Source organism: Gekko japonicus, unplaced genomic scaffold, assembly GCF_001447785.1.
Source record: "Gekko japonicus isolate JY-2015 unplaced genomic scaffold, Gekko_japonicus_V1.1 scaffold589, whole genome shotgun sequence".
Lineage (NCBI taxonomy): Eukaryota > Metazoa > Chordata > Lepidosauria > Squamata > Gekkonidae > Gekko > Gekko japonicus.
The window spans coordinates 639,573-656,698 of NW_015163105.1; the positions used below are offsets into that span (position 1 = coordinate 639,573).

Consider the following 17,126-nt stretch of genomic DNA (forward strand, 5'->3'; position numbering starts at 1 on the left):
ATGCATTTTATGCTGTTAAATCAATAAAATAAGTTTAGGTTTCAGAGGAAAGTATTGCACGCATTTCAGTTTTTCCAAAATTTCTGTGCCCCCTCCGCCAAATCTTTTCCTTGTGGCCTTGAAATTTCCAGAACCATTACATCTCTAGGTTGGAGGCATCTGGGCCTCCTTCTACTTCACTGCCAGGCAGTGTGGGTCCCCCTACCACTCCTCCCAGGACGTTTTTGTGGGGGCATGTCTTCTTGGGCTGACACCTTCTGGGGGGGATGTGGTTTAGTTGAGCTGCTGCAGCAGCAGGGAGTAGAGGCCTGGTTCTGGACAGTGGACGCCACTGCAGATGTCACATCCCAGCTGCCATTAGAACAGAAAGGGGAAGATCGTGGGTGCCAGTGTGGGTGCCGAGGTGCAGCGCATGCCTCCATGGGCTGCCATGTGGTCTGCTGATCTGTGCTGTACTCTCCAGGTAGGCAACCACCTGACTGAACTCACAATGCTTGAAGTCAGCGAGGCATTTCCTATTTGCTTCAACTCCCTTTAATATTCAAATACTGAGGGGGCAGGGCTCTCTGCGTCCCCTGCTTCATTCCTGCAAAGGAATCAACCGGTTGGAATTTTTCTCTTGTTTTTCTTTCAGGGTGAACTCCATTTCTTTCTCAGCCATACAACCCTATGTGTGTTGTGCAGGCCTGCAGTTGGTAGATCATGACTCAAGCCAAGGAAGGACACGCAGCAGGATTGATATAATTTCATATTCTATTTACTGAATTGCTTATCACTTCACACTAGTTTTTATCACACTGTTTCCTAATTCTGTAATCCGTCTTGAGTCTCAACGAGAAAGGCGGAATATGAGTAAAGAAAACCATATAAATAGCGTAACGAACAAACATGGCTGTTTCGAAGCTGCCCTTATGGCTGGCACAAAGGCTTACAGAACACAGAACTCAGGAGTTTTTTGCCAGGCGCGTGAGACACTACTGCTCAGTGTCCCCTCTAGGCTGAGTTAGTGTGAGCTAGCTCACAATTTTTTAGCCTCTGGCTCACATATTTTTGTCTTAGCTCAGGAAGGATGGCTCCAGAGCAAACTAATTTTTGCAGTAGCCGAATTGCTCGCTCACAACTATAATGCCAGTAGCTCACAAAGTAGAATTTTTGCTCACAAGACTCTACAGCTTAGAGGGAGCATTGCTACTGCTGCCTGTACCAATCAGAGATACCTTTAACTGGAACACAATCAAAAGGCGATTATTCCAGCTGGTTTTACAGATGCTATTCTATTGATCATTTAAGGCTATGGCCTCTCTCTGTCTGGGAAAAACTGTACCTAAAAACGAGGGCTCTGGGTAAACAGGGACACTGTATGTGAAGAAGTGAATTATTTAAATGCTTTGCACCAGAAGGTGGCAGTCTTTAAGCTGCCACAGAACTCAGCGTTCTTGGAAAGCTTGTCAGCCCTCTTCGCTTTTGCAGTAAATTTTTATGCAGAGGGAACTTAAACCAAGCATTATATTAGCCTTTTAACAGTAAATACGTAGTGTCCATTTCATAGTCCAAACAAAATCCCAGTTATAAAGATCTGCCCAAATTGCTTCACACTGTGGAAATTTTCTTCACCAGAAGACGTACAGCATTTAAGCTTGTAAAAATTATGGATTTGCTGACAAAGCAAAAAACCTTAAAGGGAAACGACACAAGTTACAAAAATAGTTTAAAAACAGTTTCACCTGGTCATAAACTTGGGTGCGTTTCGTTCTTTACATTTCTATAACAGTTTCCCTTTCAGGAACTCAGTCAGTATAAGGTTTGACCAGTTCAGGAATTATCTTATTGTTACAGGAAATACTGTGGTGGGATCTTAATTTACCCCAGGCTAGGAACAGCTGGCTTCCAAGCACAGCCGCAATTTGTGGGCGTCAGGTGGAAATATGTAAATTGTGGGATGCAAAGGCCATTTAATGCAAAACACACAATTGCAAAGTTTACCTCTGGTTTTTCATGACCTTTTAAAGACCCATTTGTGTCCATTTCCCCCCAACGTTTGTGCATTTTTATAAATATTTGCCAACTGAGGGTAACATTTCACATATCTGATTAACACAGTTCATGAAAGCTTATAGCCGAGTCCATCTGGCAGTGTTTAAGATGCCAGGGTTGTGTCTTTCTTTTGCTGCATCAATCTAACATGATACTTTATTTGTTCTTTGAGATATATTGTTCTTCAAATGGATTATTTATTTGGAGGGTCCTGTCTCTCCGCCAATCTTGGCATCATCTACGAATGCTTTGTTAGTACGAGGGCTACCATGTTCTTCTGTCCATCACACAAGGGGAAACGTGGTTTGATTACTGCTTGGGGAGCTGTCTGGTCGAATGCTAGCTTTCACATTTTCAAAAAGCAGGATGGCTGTTGCCTTGCCTCTTGGTACCAATAGTCTTTGGGGTATATTGAAGCCTTTTTTGCACCATGCACCCTAATTCTCTATGCGATACTTTCCATATTTCCAACTGTAGATTAGAAGCTGCCCTGAAACATTTTTTTCTCTTCTCCCTGTCCGTTTTGTCGTAATGAACATTTGGGCTGATGAAAGAAATTCTTGGGAATTTGAAAGCTTCCTCACAGTTTGGCCCTGATAACTCCACAATGCCTCTGTTTCTGGAATTTCTTCTGTCAACCAAGATGGCTGCCTACGGCCTTTTACCCTACACAATACAATCCTCCGAACAGAGCAGACTAAGTTCTAGGAACCACCAAGAGTAAATGATGCGGACAGCATATGGAAGGAGACGTAAAGAAGGAAATCGCTGTGAGGACCTTCCACTGAAAATGTGCAGTCCTTTCGACCAGGTTGCATCAGAAAGAGTAAGTGGTATGAGTAGGTCTGAAGTTGCAGGTTGGGGCCAGAGGTGGGAACCACCTGCACAAGTGCTGAAGTGCTGAGCCAGTTTGATGTAGTGGTTAGGAGCATGGACTCTAATCTGGGAGAACTGGGTTGGATTCCCCACTGCCCCACTTGCAGCCAGCTGGGTGGCCTTGGGCAAGCCATAGTTCTGTCAGAGCTGTTTTCTTAAGAGCAGTTCTCTCAGAGCTCTCTCAGCCCCACCTACCTCACAGGGTTGTCTGTTGTGGGGAGAGGAAGGGAAGGTGATTGTAAGCAGCTCTCAGACTCCTTCCAGTAGTGAAAAGTGGGGTATAAAAACCAACTCTTCTTCTTCTGGTATTTGCTAAGTCTGCAGAGCTAGCTATTTGTTTCAGGGTTGAGAGCCAGTTTGGTGTAGTGGTTAAATGCGTGGACTCTAATCTGGGAGAACCGGGTTTGATTCCCCACTCCTCCACTACTTGCACCTGGTTGGATGACCTTGGGCAAGCCATAGTTCTGTTAGAGCTGTTCTTGAAAGAGCAGTCCTCAAAAGAGCTCTCTCAGCCCCCCCTACCTCACAGGGTGTCTGCTGTGAGGAGGGGAAGGAGTTTGAGACTCTGAGTGAAGGGCGGGGTATAAATCCAATCTCCTCCCCCTCCTCCTCCTCTTCTTCTTCCATAGCAGTGGGAAAAACAGGTTGCCCGTCTGTCTCACTAGAAACAGACTACTGAGTGGGAACAACAGGCACCCAGAACCTAAATACCATTATGTTCATTTATCTACAACACTCCTAGCCTGCCTTTCTCCAGAAAGAACACCAAGCAGAAGTGCAAATCCAACTGATTTCAATCAAAACTTACTTTCAAGTATGCAAATTTGGAAAAACAGGTGAGATTGTGAAGCAATACCAATGTGAACGACTTGGTTCACTCACTTTGGAGGCCACAAGTAGAGACTAGCGATTGCGGTTTCAGAATATAGGACAAAATACCAACACGAACAATCAGTTCAGTCGCTTCAGAGGCCACAAGCAGAGACTTGTGACTTCAGTTTTAGAACACAGGACAATTTTAAAGTCATAATGCAAGACGTTACTACCTTTAAAGAGGCACAAAGCAAGAATGCCTAAGTTTCAAAACAGAAGCATTAAGAGAAGCATGAGTGATTCACCGGTTCACCACACCCTTTCTTTCCCCCAGCAGGGATAAAAATAAAGCATTGTTTTTAAAGATTCTCCTTTGCAAACGTTCCTTAAATCATAAAGACGTTTAGGATTTGGCAGTAAAGAAACTGTAATTTCATGGAGAATATAATATCTGCCAACTGGTTCCAGACCAATATTCTTTGCAGCATTGCATGCAACCGTTTTTATATCTGTCAAAGCTTCATAAACAGACAGACCTTCAAAACCGTTTTATGTAACGTCATGCAAGTCTGTACATGGAAGGCAAAGATTTCTGTTGGCCTCAGCGATGCAATTTGTGGTTGGTATAATTTGGCTGATTAGGGGCAGGGAAGGAGAAGAAAAATAAGGACTAATACATTCTTTATCCTTATTAGCTTGGTAGCTTTCAGAATGCAAAACTATGTAAAAGCTCAAATTCCTTTGTATATCTGTGCACAAGCCTCTATCATGCCCACACTGAGTTCCTAGTGCCATAGTTTTTATGGACTGTTCCTATTTTTAAACTTAGTAAGAGAGAGCTAGGAGCTGAGGTGGCTCAACGGGTTAAGACGCTGAACTGCAGGCTGTGGAAGGTCGGTAGTTGAGCAGTTCGAGACCCGGGTTGCCGCATGATGGAGTGAGCTCCCGTCTCTAGTTCCAGCTCCTGCCAACATAGCAGTTCGAAAGCAAGAAATTGCAAGTAGATAAATAGGTACCACTTCGGTGGGAAGGTAACAGCGTTCCGTGCGCCTTGTTGTTTAGTCATGCCGGCCACATGACCACGGAAACGTCTCTGGCTCTTAGGCTTTGAAACGGAGATGAGCACTGCAACCCTAGAGTCAGATTCGACTGGCTTTCGAGCAAGGGAAACCTTTACCCTTTACCTTTAAGAGAGAGCTTGCTCCTATTTTTTGTGGAACCCAGCTTTTTTCAGTCCTATCATTGCTTTATAGAAGTTATCTAATAGAAAGGCAATGTATAGCATGAAGTATGCCCTTCCCATTTTGAAAACTGAAACTGTTTTGTAGAAAAAGTAGCGGCTAGAAGCCGGGAACCTGTGAGGATTCACATTGGGGAGGGTTATCTCACTACCCCAGATGATCTTCGTCTGCATGTTAGTCCCCCTTCCCTTCTCCCCTTAGCCCCTGTAGCTTCTCCCCTTTTCCCTACTTCCTTCTCTCCCTCTAACACAATTTTTCTTTCCACCTGCTTTCCCTGCATCTTGTCCACCCCCTCCGCCATTTTCCTTATCGTCTTTCCTGTCTGCCAAGCACTCCCTTCCCAACTCATCTGAAGCTTTAAAAGGAAACTGCAGCAGCCATTTTGATTACCTAGGCAACCACATACATCCGTGATGTTGTCTCCTGTTGCCGACGTAACTGAAAACGGCTGCTCAAATTCTATGAGGTAATCTTGCCAGATCACAACACTTTAAAACTTCATTTTATTTAATCTCACCCTTTTTTTATTTAGGTTCCCTCAGATTTGTAGAAACATCTCCCTCTTTTTTAACCCGGTCCCACTGAGTTGGATCCAGACTAGTTTTTCCACTATCGGACGAGATGACGTAATTTCCAGCCATTTCCTCTTCCTGCTGCAGGAAGTTTTCCTCTCGTGCTGTTCCTGGGGGTTTCTAGCCCCTCAGGAGCAGCATTTCAGAAAATCAGTGGGTTGCAGCAGGAGGCAGGAACGTTCTGGTTCGCTGACAGAAGCGCCATGCGTGAGAGGAAAATTTACTTGGGGTCCAATCTAATGTACAGATTTTTGACCTGCACTCTGAGCCCACGCTCAGATTAGATATATAGGGCTGTTTTTTGTTTTGTTTTTTTAATTGATTTTTATTTTCTACATAGGTCCTAAACAACTACACGCTAACTAAAATTACAGCTACACAACAGCCACATATCATAATTTTGTTATCTTAAATCAAAGTTTTTCTCTTATTCAGGTAAAGAATAAAAATTTCATTCTGTTATTTCGATATGCGTAAAGTTAAAGTTATTGACGATGCAAGCTTTTGTAATGTAATATAAACATTTCTTCTTAGATTTAAGCTATTTTCTGCCTTTCTTTCCTCTCTTCTTTTTATAATCCCGGGGTGGTTTGGGTGCTGCCGTTCCCAGTTCTGATTCGGATTCTTCTTCTGAGCTGCCATCTGAAGATGTTTCATGGCTTCCCAAGCCATGCGGACTGTCTAGTTCTCCTTCCCCTTCTCCCTCTGTGTTCTTTGTATCTTTTTTAGAGTCCTGATGTCTTTCCAAAAACTGCTTCACTTTAATAAGAGAGTCAATCTTTTCTTTTTTGCCTTTGTAGTTGAACATCAAGCCTTTGGGTAATACCCATCGGTAGGTAGTGGAGTTTTCCTGTAAATTGGTGGTTAAATTCTTGTATTGTTTTCTCTTCTTCCTTATCTCAAATGGAATATCTTTTAGGATTCTGATATCTTCTTCCTTGATTTTCAATATAGTCCCAGATGTTGCTTTCAATATTGCATCTCTTATAGATCTCTTAGAGAATCTGACGTATATTTCACCAGGTAGGTTTTTTTCGTAATAAATTCTGAATATGTCTGATAGGTCATATCAATTTCGCTTTGTAGAAATTAGATATATAGGTGATGACTGTTCAGTAAGGATCAGTTTTCCTATTCTGATTTGCACCTATCACTGTTTAACCTAATTAAACCTACAGAATACATCTTGTATGTCATGTTAACTCTTATGAGCAAACTGCAGATGTTCCAGCATGCCCTGGAACATTTCTCTCCCCTCTCTGCTTTTTATAAATCATTTGACTGAAGAAAAGAGTTGTAGGGATGTCAAAAGCTTGTTCAATCCTTTGTGAGATTTCCATTGGTCCTGATAAAGGCATTATACTACCATTGCTTCTGATGAAGATACAGCATGCCTAAACCAACAGAAGTTGGACATCCAGAATAGGAGAAGTTAACCAGGGCTGGCTATTGTTTTTCAAGAACTGATCAGAATCTTAGAGACGTGTTGTTCCAAGATATATTCCACCATGCTCACTTAACAGGTAAATTTTTCAGATGCAACACGAAGAAAACCATCCATTAAAGTGAAATTAGCATTTCAGATTCTACTTACAGTTATTCACATCTTCAAGTACTTGAAGGGCTGTCATATAAAGAAGGGTACAGAGTTGTTTTCTGTTGCCCCGGAAGGTTGGATCAGAACCAACGGGTTGAAATTAAATCACAAGAGTTTTTGGCTATGCAATAGGAAGAATTGCCTGACAGAGCGGTTAGTGGAACAGGCTTCCTCGGGAGGAGGTAGTGGGCTCTCCTCCTTTGGAGGCTAGATGGCTATTTGACAGCAATGCTGATTCTGTGAACTTAGGCAGATCACGAGAGGGAGGACAGGAAGGGTTGCATCAGTGCTTAGTTCTTGTGGCCCTTTCTTACACGGCCAGAGAAATGCTGATCGCCACTTTGGGGTCAGACAGTAATTTTTCTCCAGGCCAGTTTGGGCAGGAGCCTGGATATATATATATTTTTGGCCATCTTCTGGTCATGGAACAAGGTGTCACTGGGAGTGTGTGGGGGGGGGCGGTATTTGTGAATTTCCTGCACTATGCAACTAGATGACCCTGGAGGTCCCTTCCAACTCTGTGATTCTATGAACACCTCATATTCAGTGTTCCCTCTGAGCTGAGTTAGTGTGAGCTAGCTCACAGTTTTTTAGCCTCCAGCCAACAGATTTCTGTCTTAGCTCAGGAAGGAGGGCTCCAGAGCAAACTAATTTATGCAGCAGCCAAATCGCTTGCTCACAACTTTAATGCCAGTAGCTCACAAAGCAGAATCTTTGCTCACAAGAGTCCACAGCTTAGAGGGAACATTGCTCATATTTATGTTTTGGCACGAGAGCTGCTACAGAAGAGGTCCTTCTCATGAAAGGTAACCCCAGAATCTATCAGTGACGTGTAACGACTCCACACTTTGTCTCATATCCTACACCGCTGTTGCCCCTCCTGGAAAGCCGGGCAACACTACCACGGCCAGAACCACCATGAGGGCTCCCACTATCTTGCGTAGAGCTCCCAACATTGACTAAACATGGGGAAAACTGTGCTGGATCAGTGCCCATACCAAGAGGAGTTGCCAATCATTCATTTCAGAACCATTCCATTTTTATCCCTTCCCTCCAAGGAGCTCAGGGCAGCATAAGCAGTCCTCTTCATTTTATCCTCACAGCACTGCTGTGAAGAAGAGGAGGAGGAGATTGGATTTATACCCCACTCTTCTCTACCCAAAGGAGTCTCAGAGTCGCTCACAATCTCCTTTCCCTTCCCCTCCCCACAACAGACACCCTGTCAATGCTCCCTCTAAGCTGTGGTGTCTTGTGAGCAAAAATTCTACTTTGTGAGCTACTGGCATTAAAGTTGTGAGCGAGCGATTTGGCTACTGCATAAATTAGTTTGCTCTGGAGCCATCCCTTCCTGAGCCAAGACAAAAATGTGTGAGCTGGAGGCTAAAAAACTGTGAGCTAGCTCACACTAACTCAGCTTAGAGGGAACACAGAACCCTGTGAGGTAGGTGGGGCTGAGAGAGCTCTGAAAGAACTTGTGACTGACCCAAGGTCACACCAGCAGCTGAATGTGAAGGAGTGGGGAATCAAACCTGGTTTTCCCAGATTAGAGTCCACGCTTCTAACTACTACCAGAAACTGAAGTAAATGACCCCAAGAGAGAGCTTGACTTTCTTACCTGAAGTGGAAGATCACCCAGTGAACCTCATGGCTCAGTGAGGATTTGAACTGGAATCTCTCCAGTTCTAGCTTGACACATTGCCTCTCTAGCACCAAAGTATCTTTAAAAAAACTACAAAAAGAACTGTATCTTCTGTGCCATTATTTCTACAGGTAATATTTATTTACCTATTTTCGCGTTCATACATTTCCTTGGTAGCTGTTCGAAGATGCTCTATCTCTTGGGCTGTTTTCAGCCTTATTTGTTCCAGTTCATCATGAAGTTTGTTTTCATATTCTGTTTTATAATGGTCTCTGAAAAACAAATGCAAAAATTTCTGATATCACATTTTTAAAATATTTGTGGTTTTGCTTCTCTTTGCATTTCAAGATGAGTTACTGAATCCAAAATTCTAAGGCAACAAGACAATTCATAGCAATTAAATTGTCCAGGCCAGTCACCGGGGGGTGGGGGCGGCGGCAGGCGGGGTGCTAATTAAATCCTTTGACAGTAATGCAAGAATTTCCTTTATAAGATTTGCCTGTCTTAAGATTTCTTCTTCATGCAGGAATCCACATCCTTTTAAATCAGATTCTGATTTCAATTACATGAGTCCGCCTAATTCTGATAAACTGACCATTAAGCGTTGCTGTGTTTATCGTACACAGCTTTTGTCCAAAAGTTCTCTGATGTAATGAAACACCTGGTGATGCTGAAAAGCATGAACAGCCCTGAGTACCTGGATGCCACATATTTCTCATACATCTCCTCCCTGGTCTTTTTGGCATCTTCTAGCTGAACCTGAAGCCTTTCCAGACGATCTTCTTCATGAGCACAGCGAACATTGAGCTCCATGTTTTGACGGTTGAGATAATCCTTATCCTTTTGTAGCAAGGTAACAGACTGCTGTAAACTCGCAACCTGCAAACAAAATAATCATGATGAAAACAGGCAGATGGTATTTTAGCTGACAATCACACCAGAGGTCAGTAAGAATTTATCTCCAGGTTAGAGCAACAGATACAATCCTGCATTTCCTCACTGGGGTCAATACCTTACTTGCTGAACAGCCCGGATTCACATTTATACCTGTTCCATGTTCCAAGGCACGTTTGTTACAATGGCACCATGTTCATACTTTTCTTTCCAAATATTTGGAATATTAGTTCTTTCCAAATATTTGGAATATCAGTGTCTAATAAGACCAACTCTAGTGAGTAAGGTATGCCAATACCTGTAATTGTTTTGATTGAGTCCAAAATTGTGATCCAAAAGGTTTTAACTTTTTTACAGGTCCACCAACAATGAAAATAGTCTGCGATTTCACCACATGCTTTCCAACATAGAGGTGAGTAAAGCTTTCTTAATACGGCATGATTTGCCGTTTACCAGATCTACAGTACGGAAGGTCAGGGAGGAACTAAACATGACGGTAAAGCACATTTATTTAGACCAAGGGTGCCCAACATGTCAACTGTTGACTCCTTTCCTGGTGCCCACCAAGTCTTTTTAGAAAGTGGGCAGGCTCAGCGGACTTTTGCCTAGCAGGCCTTCTGATTGGCTGTGCAGATATTTAAAAAATGCTTATGCTATGCAGGGCTCTTTTTGTAGCAGGAGCTCCTTTGCATATAAGGTGACACACCCCTAATGTAGCCAACCCTCCAAGAGCTTACAGAGCTCTTCTTACAGGGGCTACTGTAAGCTCTTGGAGGACTGGCTACATTAGGAGTGTGTCGCCTAATATGCAAAGGAGTTCCTGCTACAAAAAGAGCCCTGAATGGTATAAAAAACGGTAAGAGCGCCGTGAAGCAAGCTAACTAACAATATATTGCATGTGTTAATGATAAAACAATTTAATCCAACACGTAGTGAATGAATAACAGGGATTCAACAGAATTTATAAACACGTAAGGTAGAAGACATCGGAACATATTATACAAGTGCCAAGCTTGCATTATGAAGCAGACCATTTGGGAGTGACAGGAGGCAGTGGTGTTCTGCTATTTAATATGCCCTTCTGATAAGTGGTATCTGACCAAATTAATAAAAGGTTGTCGGCTCTTGGAAAAAGGGTCTTCTCAAAACAGTCTTTATCGATTGTCCATCGGGATTTCCTCAGCTGATGACAGATCCCTGCTTGAAGTCCTTGTTCTAAGCACCACAGGGGATCTACCTGGAGATTGTGCTTGTACAGGAGGACTTCAGCTTGTATATAATGTATTATGTACTCATCATTTGATGGTCCCTTAACTGTTGACACCGATTGCTTTTTGGATTGTTCATGCCTTGAATAGTATGTTCTGATATTTTCTACCCTATATGTTTATAAATTCTATTGAATCCCTATTATTCATTCACCACATGTTGGATTGTTTTATCGTAACATAAGCGATATATTGTTAGTTGGCTTGCTTCACGGTGCTCTTCAGATTTTTTTTGGGTATCATCTAACCGTGATCCCCATTTGTATTTTGCTTGCTTATGCTATGACAGCAGCTGCCACCACAGCAGAAGGATCTTCACGGTGGGATCGAAGGTAAACTGCTGCAGCGATTTTACAGCTGGCCCTGCCTCCGGCGGCAGCCATTTTGTGGATGCAGCCGCCATGCTGTGTTAGAATTCCGAAGATGCCCCCAGGCTCAAGAAGTCTGGAGACCCCTGATCTAGACAGGACACACCTGTATCTAAAAGCATGAACACTGCAAAACTTTGTTTAAATGGCGAAGCTACTTCCAAAAGGTAGGATTCACACGAAGCAACTTGACATACAAAACAGACTATGGTAAGATGGAGCTGAGGTTGGAACTGAGCTGGACACGGAAGGAAGACAGGTGAGTGGAACGAGGTCCAACTCATTCACTGAGCAAGCCTGTCCACTTCAAAGGAAAGGCAAGGCTGGCTGCTGTGAAGGTTCTAATGAAATCAATCATTCTAAGCACTGACTAAACGACAAATGCAATTTTAAGTTTCTTTGTTATTCTTAATTTTTTTATATAAATAATAAAGATAAACAAGTTACGAAGATTCCACCTCTTTTGATAAATCGTTTCTTTCTTTGGTTAGTGCTGTGTGAGACACTTCTAGTATTTCGTATTTCCTTCGGAGTTCCGACAAGTCGTGTTCAAATGCATCCCGCTCACTGTCGAAAGAAAAAGCACACTGTGATCAGAGGAGCTGTAAAAATCCCCCAACCTTTCATTGTTTCCGTAACCTGTTTTTCTTGGGGTAACCAGACAAGCTCTGCCCTGCGACTGCTGGTCTCCACGGTGTATGAGAATGAAGTTATACAATTTGTGTGCCTTTCTTTATATAAATTGCAGTGTGGTGTACTCAGACTATTGCCATTATCCCGCTTGAGAGCTTCCTAGAGGCAACTGGGTGAACAGAATGCTGGACTCGATGGGCCTTTGGTCTGACCCAGCACGGTTCTACTTATGTTCTTATGATAAAAATGGAAAAGAATGGAATTTGCTCTAAGGGCACATTAGAGCTCTGTCAGATAATGTGAGGTGGTAGGATCAAGCCAGACATCACGACCTATTTCACACCATGGGCTGGATTCCACAGATCCGTTCCACTAGGGGGGGTGGTTTCCGCCAGAGCCATGAGCCTTCCTCTGACACAAGAGAAGGGCCTCCTGCTTCAGGAGAAGGCACTTTTGCGTCATAAGAAAAGCATCACTGGTAGCACAAGGGATCCAACCAGCCATTTAAGATTCTCGTATTTTTAAAGTCTGTATGGGGAAATGACCAGTAATGGCCGAAGACGCACATATGTATATGAAACAATGGGGTGGTTTCACACAAGTTATGAAGAACTCCCAGGCCTTCTCTCTTGTAATTCGTTTTTACATTTCATGGGTGCAACATTATTCAGAGAGGCATCCAGCCGCATGCCAGGCGCATTTTTAAAATGCAAGAAAGAAATATCTCAATAGGAAGCAGCCCCTTTGAGGGTGCAATATGCAACACAGGAACATTCAGAAACTACAGATTCCATAGAGAATTGTAGCATACTGCTAAAAAATACAATTCTGGACAAGTTCTATACAATTACTAGCATGCATAAGTCTTATTAACCCTATGAAGGCATTAAATTTCGGATTAGATCAAGAAAATAAAGATTTGAAGTGATTAATTAAGAGGGAACTTATAAGTTACATACATTTCTATATTGCAAGACCTCAGTGAAGATGCTTGGAGGGGACTGATTTTGCAAGGCGACCTAAATTTCCATCTATTAGTAAGTGTACTGGGATATACTTACCATTTTACTTTATCATAATTCTCTTGCCTATAGTCTCCTTGATGAACCATTTGCTTTGTGTCTGCTAGTTCGAGTGCTAAACGTTGACATCGAATGTCTAGCTCTGATCGATTTCTTCTCTCTGTTTCATAACTCTGAAAAGCAAAATTTAAAATGACAAAAGCGACAATGATTATTTACCCACGTCAAGAATGTTTGCCCTGCTAGACTTTAACAGGGTACTGGGTTGGATCTGGACTAGTATTTCCACGGGTACCCACTGAGCGCCATTTTCCAGCCTCCCTCAGGAACAGGATTTCAGGGACATTATGGGCTGCCGCAGGAAGAGGGAGAGGCATGAAAATCACACCCGGTGGGCAGCAGTGCTAATCTGGATCCAACCCCGCATCTCTAGAGAAATATAAAAATCAAATTTTTAATAATCCACTCAACATTTCTTTGTACTACAAATTGCTTTCCAACTAAAGTGTGCCGTATGCTTTATAACCTTTGGTTTTCTATATCAGTTTTACCTTACCAGTTCTAATTCTTATAACCATGGGGAGGAGGAATTAATAGTCAATTCCTCTGGCCTGCGAAGGATAGACTATTCCTGGACATGGCTGGGAACAGGAGGACAATGCAACTAGCTTTATTCACCAAAAATAGGGCAGTGAGGCAGGCTGTGGACTTGCATTTCTCAAGCAGCAGTCACTGATGTGGCAGGGTGAAGTGTTTTCAAAACTAAGAAGACTTTCGGAAACAGTCTGATGCATTACCAGAGCAATCCTAAATCGTTCTACCCATAGTAAGCCCCATGTTATTCAGTGGTGTTTACTCCCAGGGAACCTATTGAAACCTATGGGGATTACCCATGGGGAAGGGACTGAAAAATCCCAGAGTATACCCCAGTTTCTATTCATGCCTAGAGTCTCTATTTTAACCTCGTTCCATTTTACTACACCCCCCACACATGCTGTTTGGGCCAGGTGAGACTCTGGGGGTAAAGGAAAGAACACTTGATGGGTAAGTGGTAGTACTTCACACTTCCAACTTTAAGAAGGGAAAGGCAAGCCACTAACAGACAGAAGAATGTCTTCCACAGAATGTTCAAACAAGGGTAGTCACATGGCTACGTTTTGGGATTAAATTGGGGAGGAGTAGAAATTGCCAGTATCTAACCAAAGACCTTTGCCAGTAGAAATTGCCAGTATCGAATCAAAGGTTGGTCCTGCACTGGGCAGGGGGTTGGAATAGATGATCTGTGTGGCCCCTTCCAACTCTATGATTCTATTCTATGATTCATTTCCCTATATGAGCAACAAATGTATATTTAAATGCTATAAACTGGAGTGGATCAACTGGAAAAATTAAGGCCTTTAATAGGGGAGGGCAATCTTCGGAACAACTCTGGCAGTTGTGCAACATCAAGATGTATTAGTCTGAACTCCTGTTTTCCTTTCCTTCCTCTTGCAGGTATTTAAGCCTGGCTGTAGCCAGAGGCATGTGACCATGTGTACAAGTCAAAAGGCTCTTGAACCTTTGCTCTTAGACCCTGGCTCATGGCCTTGAGCGAGCCAGCCCAGTAGATCCAGGCCTGGCCCAGGATGGAGTTCACAGTATTCTCTGCAAAACCCTTTGGGTCCCCACTGGGCAGAAAGGTGATGTAAAGATACTTAAATGGATGTTAGAGTCCAGTAGCACCTTAAAGATCAACAAGAGAGCCAAAGCTCCCTTCATCAGAAGTTGGCAACACACTACCCCAACCTTACATTTACTGAGATGGAGAGAGAGAGAGAGAGACAGAGACAGAGAGAGAAGAGATTGGATTTATACCCCTACCCGTTACTCCCCGAAGGAGTCTCAGAGCGGCTTACAATCTCCTTTCCCTCCCCCTCCCCACAACAAGGGTTGGAACACTTTCCCTATGAGGAAAGGTTAAGGCGCTTAGGGCTCTTTAGCTTGGAGAAACGACGACTGAGGGGTGACATGATCGAGGTTTATAAGATTATGTATGGGAAAGAACAGCTAGAGAAAGAGGTACTTTTCTCCCTTTCTCACAATACAAGAACTCGTGGGCACTCCATGAAATTGCTGAGTGGTCGGGTTAGAACAGATAAAAGGAAGTACTTCTTCACCCAAAGAGTGATTAACACTTGGAATTCACTGCCACAGGAAGTGGTGGCGGCTACAAGCATGGATGGCTTCAAAAGGGAATTAGATAAGCATATGGAGCAGAGGTCCATCAGTGGCTATTAGCCACAAGGTATAGATAGGGACTCTGGGGCAAGTGATGCTCTGTCATCTTGGTGCTTGGGGGGGGGGGTCAACAGTGGGAGGGCTTCTAATGTCCTGGCCCCACTGGTGGACCTCCTGATGGCACTGGTATTTCTGGCCACTGTGTGATACAGAGTGTTGGACTGGATGGGCCTTTGGCCTGATCCAACATTGGCATCTCTTATGTCCTTATGTTCTTAACAGATACCCTGTGAGGTAGGTGTGGCTGAGAGAGCTCTTGCAAGGACTGCTCCTGAGAGAACAGCTCTGAAATAATTTGTGACTGGTCCAAGGTCACACCAGCGCCCAAATGCAGAGGAGTGGGGAATCAAACCTGGTTCTCCCAGATTAGAGTTCGTGCTCCTAACTACTACACAAAACTGGCTCTCAGAATGCAGGGATAGAGATTATTTACTCCTGAGGATCGGAAGGCAGGTGGAAGGGGTGCTTCACCCTTCTGTGCCCAACCATTCTCCCCTGCACACATAATGGCCCCCTGGGGACAGAGATCAAGCAGCATGTTTCTTTTAATTCTGGCCACTACTTCTAAAAAAAAAAAATGCTGCACTTTATTATTTTTTTAATATCATTTTTTCTATTCCTTTAAACCATTTATACTCTGCGGTCCCAGTTTCAAAAACATCAGACACGAAAAGTTAAAAGTACAACCTTCAAAAACCTCAGGTCCAGGAAAAGATTTCATACTCAATGCCGTGAAGAATGGTTGAGATACTTTAAACAATATGGAGTAAGTGGGGCCACCGAGGTTAGTTCCAGGTCAGGGACAAACCGACAATTACGGTACTACCCCGGCCAGTTTGTACTTGCAAATGGTTGTATATAAACACTCTAGCTCTGCTAGAGGTTTTTAGTTTGAAAAGCATACTTACTGCTCTAACAATGTAGTTATAAACTTCGCTCGATGAGAAAAACATAGGTTCGTTTACAAAATTCCCGACTGCTGCCAATGGGCCAATGACAAGATATATTGCTGCAAAAATGTCTCATCAGTGTAAATGTTGGCATGGTCATGTTTAATCCCAAGCATAAGAACATAAGAACATAAGAGATGCCAATGTTGGCTCAGGCCAAAGGCCCATCCAGTCCAACACTCTGTGTCACACAGTGGCCAGAAATACCAGGGGCCATCAGGAGGTCCACCAGTGGGGCCAGGACATTAGAAGCCCTCCCAGTGTTGACCCCCCCCAAGCACCAAGATGACAGAGCATCACTTGCCCCAGAGCCCCTATCTATACCTTGTGGCTAATAGCCACTGATGGACCTCTGCTCCATATGCCTATCTCATTCCCTTTTGAAGCCGCCCATGCTTGTAGCCGCCACCACTTCCTGTGGCAGTGAATCCCAAGCAAAGGGGAACATTAACGGTTCAGGCCTTGAGCCCCCCTTGAGCAGAGTTTGGGACCTACAGAGATACATTAAATGTGCTCGACAGCCTTGGCATGCCTTTCCAGCTTTGCTTCCTTTTCCTCAGCTAACCCCCACCTTGTACCAAACTGCCTTGATGAAATGCCCCTCTCTTTCAAAACGAGTTTCCCGTGCAGCGTATAAGTGGTGCGGCTGCTCAACTAACGCGAGCACAAAGCCCCATTGAGGGCACCGGCTGGTTGTAGTGAAGAAAGGATCTTCCTGACCTGGATTCAACTAACCACGCAAGCACCAAGTTTCTTGGTTGTTAAGACAAGAACTGCCTCTGCAAGTCGTCAGCACAAATACTCAATTGAGAGCTAAATGCAAAGTCTGTCACCACCCCACATGGAACTGAAAACCTCAAGCCCAGGAAGCATTTGCCAGGACGTCCCCGTGGTTCAGCGGGATTATTAATGACCTGGGAAGTCAAGATCCACATAGCTGAG

General features: G+C 43.6%; 1 protein-coding gene across 1 annotated transcript in view; it reads right to left on the reverse strand.

Annotated features, from left to right (window-relative positions):
- The window catches only part of PIBF1 (progesterone immunomodulatory binding factor 1), a 158,945-nt gene that overhangs the window by 116,026 nt on the left and 25,793 nt on the right, over positions 1-17,126 (reverse strand). The window contains exons 6-9 of the mRNA XM_015406781.1: positions 12,997-13,130; positions 11,761-11,869; positions 9,470-9,651; positions 8,919-9,044 (exon numbers count right to left, since the gene is read on the reverse strand). Coding sequence (XP_015262267.1) covers positions 8,919-9,044; positions 9,470-9,651; positions 11,761-11,869; positions 12,997-13,130 — 551 coding nt within the window. The remainder of the gene's footprint in view (positions 1-8,918; positions 9,045-9,469; positions 9,652-11,760; positions 11,870-12,996; positions 13,131-17,126) is intronic.